Source organism: Sceloporus undulatus, chromosome 4 (genome assembly GCF_019175285.1).
Source record: "Sceloporus undulatus isolate JIND9_A2432 ecotype Alabama chromosome 4, SceUnd_v1.1, whole genome shotgun sequence".
In the NCBI taxonomy this organism is placed as follows: domain Eukaryota; kingdom Metazoa; phylum Chordata; class Lepidosauria; order Squamata; family Phrynosomatidae; genus Sceloporus; species Sceloporus undulatus.
Genome location: NC_056525.1, coordinates 194638704 through 194644703, shown reverse-complemented (window position 1 = coordinate 194644703; position 6000 = coordinate 194638704). Strand labels below are relative to the sequence as shown.

The window sequence follows — 6000 nt, the reverse complement described above, 5'->3', positions numbered from 1 at the left end:
ACACTATACTTCTATTGATGCAGCCTAAAATCGCATTGGCCTTGTTATCTGCCGCATTGCATTGTTGACTCATGTTCAACTTGTGGTCTACTTGGACTCCTAGATCCCTTTCTCACGTAGTTTCATTCAGCCAGCCTTCATTCTCCCAGCCTTCCGCTTTCTTCTTTGCTCTATGTCTAGCTGGAAGTTATTTAACAGCATCAGCACTGAGGGGATGGTGAAGGAGGGCTAGAGAAACACAGACGTTCTGTGTTGGCTTGCAGAAGTGTGCCTGCAGTAAACAATACAATAAAACTTGAACTAGGAGAGAGTGGAATTCTCCTTGTACCCTAGCCAATTTTACTGTAGTCATGTATGCTCACTCACAATAGGGAAGGTGAACAGCATCTGCCTCCAGAATCCTTTCCTGAGCAGGGTTGAACAGCAAAGCAGAGAGAAAACAGTACAGCAGATAATTATGCCTCACCAGATACCACAGCATGAAAATCATAATGGAATTCATAAGAAAAGTCCAGCTGGTAAAAGAAAAAATATCCCTAGGTGCATTTCAGAAAAAGCTCTTCAAGTAGGCTTTACAAGTTATACTGTATATGACATATCTATATTGCTAATTTTGAATTTTAAAATTCAACCTGTTTGCTGAAACAGGTTGGATTACTCTTCTTTTTTGTGATTCAGAAACCTTTCCTTATTCTTTCCATCATATTTCTGCCTTTGGTAACAAATTTTCTTATAAAGAAGTAACACCCAGAAACACTTTTTCATTAACTGGAGCATGCTTGTACTTCATGATTTCTATTTACCATAGTACCTGACACAAATTTTGCATGAGGGCTGCCCTTACTTGACATATTCTTCATCCTCTACTGGTGACAACCAGCCAGTCTTACTGGAGTGGCTTTTCATTAGGTGTAGGTACATTCAGGTACTGTTTACCCATCTTGGGTCATACACAGAAGGAAAGCATAGTATGCATTTAACCAAAAGGAAAATATACTGGCAAAATCTAGCTAAAACACACAGTAAAGTTCCACCGGAAGTTAAACACCTTTTTAGCTCTGAAATGAGTGGGACTAACAGTGCAATCCTATGCATGTTTAGTTAGAACAGAAAGTCCAAATGTATTCAGTACAGCTTGCTTCTAGGTTAATGTGCATAAGACTGCAGCATGAAAGGGAATAATTTTGGCTGGGCTATGCCCTAAATAAATTATATTTTAAGTATTATAAATCTCATGTACAGTTTTCCAGATCCTAAGAACAAAACAAAATTCACATACTGTATAAATTTTTAAACATTATTAAAGTATGCCCACAGTATCTAAAAGCTAGAAGCAACCCTCCTTTTTTCCCAGCTTCAAAAGTGACACTTCCCAGATTGATTCTCCAAAAAGAGAAAATGGTAAAACTGCCTAGTCCCCCCCAAAACTGTAGCTGTCCCAAGTAGCCCAATGAATATCCAGGTTGGGATTGTTTGGAGCCTATTTTGTGACTCGTGAAGCTTATAATATTATGATTGTACATATAGCATTACACAAAATGTGGAAGATTAGTCATAACATAGGACTAAGGAGTTAAGAACTCATTCAACTTGTTATAATCCCTACATTCCTTTTCTCCATTTTGTAATTTGTTCTTGTAAATTATTTCTACTTCCTCTCAATTGTGATCACCAGGGAAAAAGCAAAGAGTGCATACATTCAATTTTATCTTTGCTATTTGCAATCCCCTCCTCCCAATCCTCATGAGCACTGTGACTTATGGAATTAGTTAACAAGGAAAAGGAACAAAATGTCAGGTGCAGAAGTTTAAAAAAAATGGAAACAGATTCTAACTGCAGCCAAGTGTTCCTCTTCATATGTTCAAGCTAAATATTCCCTTATGGCATCTAATAATTCTCCAAAATGCAAAGCAGAGGACCAAGAATTTTATACCTCCATTAAAAGCAAACACTTTGAGCTAGAGCAACAAGGCTTTTTACAGGTAGAATTTCAAAAAGCTAATATTCCAAGTGGAAAGCAGGAAATGTTTTACACCATAGTAAAAGTGCAAGCTGCAAATAACTACACACGAGATCAACATTTAACAAAGTCTAATAAAATAAACCACAGCCTGTGTACTGCATTTCATTTTTGGCAAGGAAGTAAGCATGCCCAGGCCCTTCCTTATCTGACATTAAAAAGGGGTCCCCCACTTTAAAATCCATTAAATCTTCTTTCCAAATGTAAACAACATTCATTTCTTGCAAAAGATATACCAACCTCGCTGGCATATATGCACAAATATCTGAGCATAATATTACAATTCAAAGTCAAATAAAATGAAGATCAGAAGACTTAAAAAAAAGTAGACCCATCTAATAAACAAGCATTTCAGACTGTTGTCCAACTAACCACAAGATCACTCTTGATAATCCTTCATTTTTAAAGGAACATAAATGTATAGGCATAGAAGAAGACAACCCACAGTGAAATACACTACTAAGAAAGCAAACTGAGAAGTAGGGATGGTGATAATGCTGCATTTCCAAGGTACGCAGAACCAGAACCAGAATGGAATCACAGGAAACACTAAAATGCAACTAGAATTGCCTGCTACTAAACCATCAAAATAATAATAGAAACAACAAGAATTTAGTATTAACTTACTCACTGCAGAAGTGCCTTTTGCATTCTTCAAATAAAACAAAAACATCTAGAACACTGTTATAGAAAAATAAATCTAGCAGGAATGGAACACCACTTTCAGACTAAATGTGCCTTATGCATGCCACAACAAGAAAAGTTGTAGAATGCCAGCTCACCGAGGCATGCATTCTGATCCATTCCTAAGGGACAAAAAAAGGAGCATTTACCTGTAGGCATATTTCCATAAAACACTTAGACAAAGAAAGTGAACAAACATGGTATAAGCAATGAAGAGTTCAAATAAAACTTGTTACTTACCCTGCAGTATACACCATGATCTTCTCACACACCCCTAGTAATTCCAATACACTGACAGTCTGAAAGAGTAAAAACTCGGAAGCCCAGGAGGCAGCAAAATGAAAGCTCCACAAGGCAGAAGTTGGCAAGAGACTGAGTTGAAACCCATGCCCAAGATGCTATGTACTCTTGAGTCTATCTTTAACTTGTAAATGATTTGGTTTCACATTCCACCGAAGTCCTGCTGGCAGATGCATTTACGAAGCTTACCAATCACAAGCACTCAGATCCACTCCCTTTCTCTCCTCTTCCCCACCCCTTGTCACTCCACCCCCCTCACTTTCCTTCCTTTGCAGAGCCTCACACAGCTGCTGCTTTTGTGGTTGTTGTTACCTGTCTATGCAAGATGAAAGGAGGCACTCTCACTGATTCTTGGTGTGTGAGTACAGACTGAAATCGAAGTTCTCTTGCCATGTGTCCCATTCAGACATACTCGCAGTTTTGCAGCCACGAATAAACTAGCTTCCAAACTTGGCTGCCCAGGAAAGGAATGTTCTGCAAGTGACATTCCTGAGAGCCTGCAGCAACAGAGCACAGGAGCTATCTGACCTTAAGAACACACATAATTATGTACTCTACATCAGGCAGCATATATAGACCTGAATGAAAAGAATAACACCCTCTCAATTTCACAACTGAATACAGTATTATAAAAATGAACAAAATATATTTATACTTGGACCCCAAAGTGCCATTTGAGGGCATTCTGTCTTGGAAAGAGAGATCTAAATAAATGAACAAACAATCATGTATGTTCATAAGTAAGTGCCATTTACTTGAATGAAACTTATTTCCACAAAAGTGTTGCTTTAGACTGCATTAAGAACATTAACAATGTATTGTATATGCAGCATTGATACTACATTCACCATCTCCAAAAAGGCATTCCCTTCATATATTATGTGAAAGCTAATGGGACAGATCTTCTCCTTATCTGCAAATCTGGTAAGTACCTGAATTAAACAATAATTATTATTTTGTTTTTGTTTTTTAAAAAATGACTAGTGAGTTAATATGGATTAAATTCTGAACTGAGCAGAAGATTTTAATGGAATTAACCACTTAGATTCATTATGTCTAAAGTAAAAAAAATTAGCAATTAGAGATATTAGCTTCTGTTTGATCTATCTGCTATAAATTTGTCTGATCGTTCCTAAAGTCAAGTACTGTAAATACACAGTAATTCACCTTTGGGCAAACAACCGAGCTGGGAAAGCTTAAGCTTTACAGTTATCTAGTCCTCTCCCTAGCACTTTAAGAAGAAATATTAATGGCTTTAGAAAACAGGCTGGTGTAGAAACATCAGGGAAGGATGCCAAGTTGATTTCCAAGAAAGAAAGCTGAAATCTAATACTCCTGCCAGATCTAATATTAGTTAATGACTAAGTGTGCCTGTTCTGGATGTGGAGAAAGTAGACAAGGATAATATTTTCTCCCTCTCTCGTTCTAAAATGCTACGACCATCCAAGGAAGATAAATGGTTGAGATTCAGGATATATACCTTTACATGAGGGAAAATTAAGCTGTGGAATTCACTACTACAAGATGCAGTGATGGCCACTAATTTGGACAGCTTTTAAAGGAGATCAGAAAATTAATGGTGGACAAAGCTGTGAATGGCTATTAGTCAGAATGTCTATTACCCTCACCAGCAGAGGTGGTATGCATCTAAATACTACCACTTGTGAGGTAACACCGGCTATAGTTTTTTGTGCGTTTTTCAGGTTATGTGGCCATATTCTAGAAGAATTTATTCCTGATATTTCGGCAGCATCTGTGGCTGGCATCTTCAGAGAATGCTGACCTGGAAGAGAGTGGATGGATATATATATATATATATATATATATATATATATATACACTGTGTGACCCTGGGTCTAGAGGAATTCCATGTTCCAGGGTCACACAGTGTGTATACACACACACACACACACACACACACCCCACACCCCTCTCTTTCATGCCAGCATTCTCTGAAGATGAGATGCTGGTGAAACGTCAGAAATAAACTCTTCTAGAACATAGCCACATAGCCTGAAAAACCCACAAAACACTATGTATGCCGGCCATGAAAGCCTTTGGCTATATTTATAAGGTGTATACGAAATATAGATGAATTTCATGTTTAGATGGGCCCCATCTCCAAGATATCCCATTATGTATATGTAAACATTCCAAAATGCAAAATCCAAAATACTTCAGATCAGGGAGATTCAACCTGTAAGCACTAGCAGTCCATCTCCTATTGGCCTCACCCAACAGGCAGGGTACACCCCAGCCCAGGGTTCCTAGCCAGCCATGGGGAATTAGTTTGCTGGCCAGGAACAGTTTGGGTAGAATCAGTTGTTTAGGGGCCCATTTCTAACACTGGCTGTGAGAAGATGTTGGACTCCATCAGTGAAAGGGACAGAATGCTTTTCTTCTGTATACCATCTGCTGAATCATGTTTCACTAATAAAGGTTATTGAATAGCATTAAGGAATTAAAAGTCATTGAATAGCATTAAGGAATAGCATTAAAGTTGAAACTACACCCAGTTGACAGTATGTATTATCCAACTCTACTCGTCACCTTATCCTAGCATTCCTTTCCACTTGATAATTTTGCAGGTGATCTCATGGGGTTGCGTAAAGCTCTTGCCTTCAACTGACAATTCAATAACGTCTAATATATAATTCTGCAGGGATATATGACTTGACCACAGTCTAGGGTGCACTAAAGCATACTTTTGTATAGACATGTATCTGCTGGAAGCAAGCTAGAATGCCATTAGTTCTGAAACCAACACAAGCTTCTATTTTGCCTTTAATAAATATACATCAGATGAGTTTTAATTCTGTTAAAAAAAAAAGCAAATGCATGTTCAGCTGTAGATTTTCTCATAGCACACATTTGTGTAAGTGCAGAAGGCACAAGCATCAAGAGGAAATGTAAACCAAATGAATTATTGGGCTCCTTTAGCTGAAGCCAGTAAAAATATAAATTTACAGTCTTATTAATTCAAAACATGGCAAAAC

At 37.8% G+C, this 6000-nt stretch overlaps 2 protein-coding genes across 27 annotated transcripts in view; both read right to left on the bottom strand.

Moving 5' to 3' along the window:
* SPIDR (scaffold protein involved in DNA repair) overlaps window positions 1–6000 on the bottom strand; it is a 1328422-nt gene that overhangs the window by 670183 nt on the left and 652239 nt on the right. The window lies entirely within an intron of this gene.
* Window positions 1–6000, bottom strand: part of DTNA (dystrobrevin alpha) — a 287062-nt gene that overhangs the window by 229569 nt on the left and 51493 nt on the right. For 6 of the 26 annotated variants that reach the window (XM_042463204.1, XM_042463206.1, XM_042463194.1 and 3 more), the window contains exon 1: window positions 2945–3158. The exons of 2 other annotated variants lie outside the window; for them this stretch is intronic. In XM_042463204.1, the coding sequence (XP_042319138.1) occupies window positions 2945–2961 (17 nt within the window). In that variant the 5' untranslated portion in view covers window positions 2962–3158. Of the gene's footprint in view, window positions 1–2944; window positions 3166–6000 lie in introns of those variants that run through there. 18 more of the 26 variants (XM_042463197.1, XM_042463195.1, XM_042463192.1 and 15 more) reach the window with 8 other exon arrangements.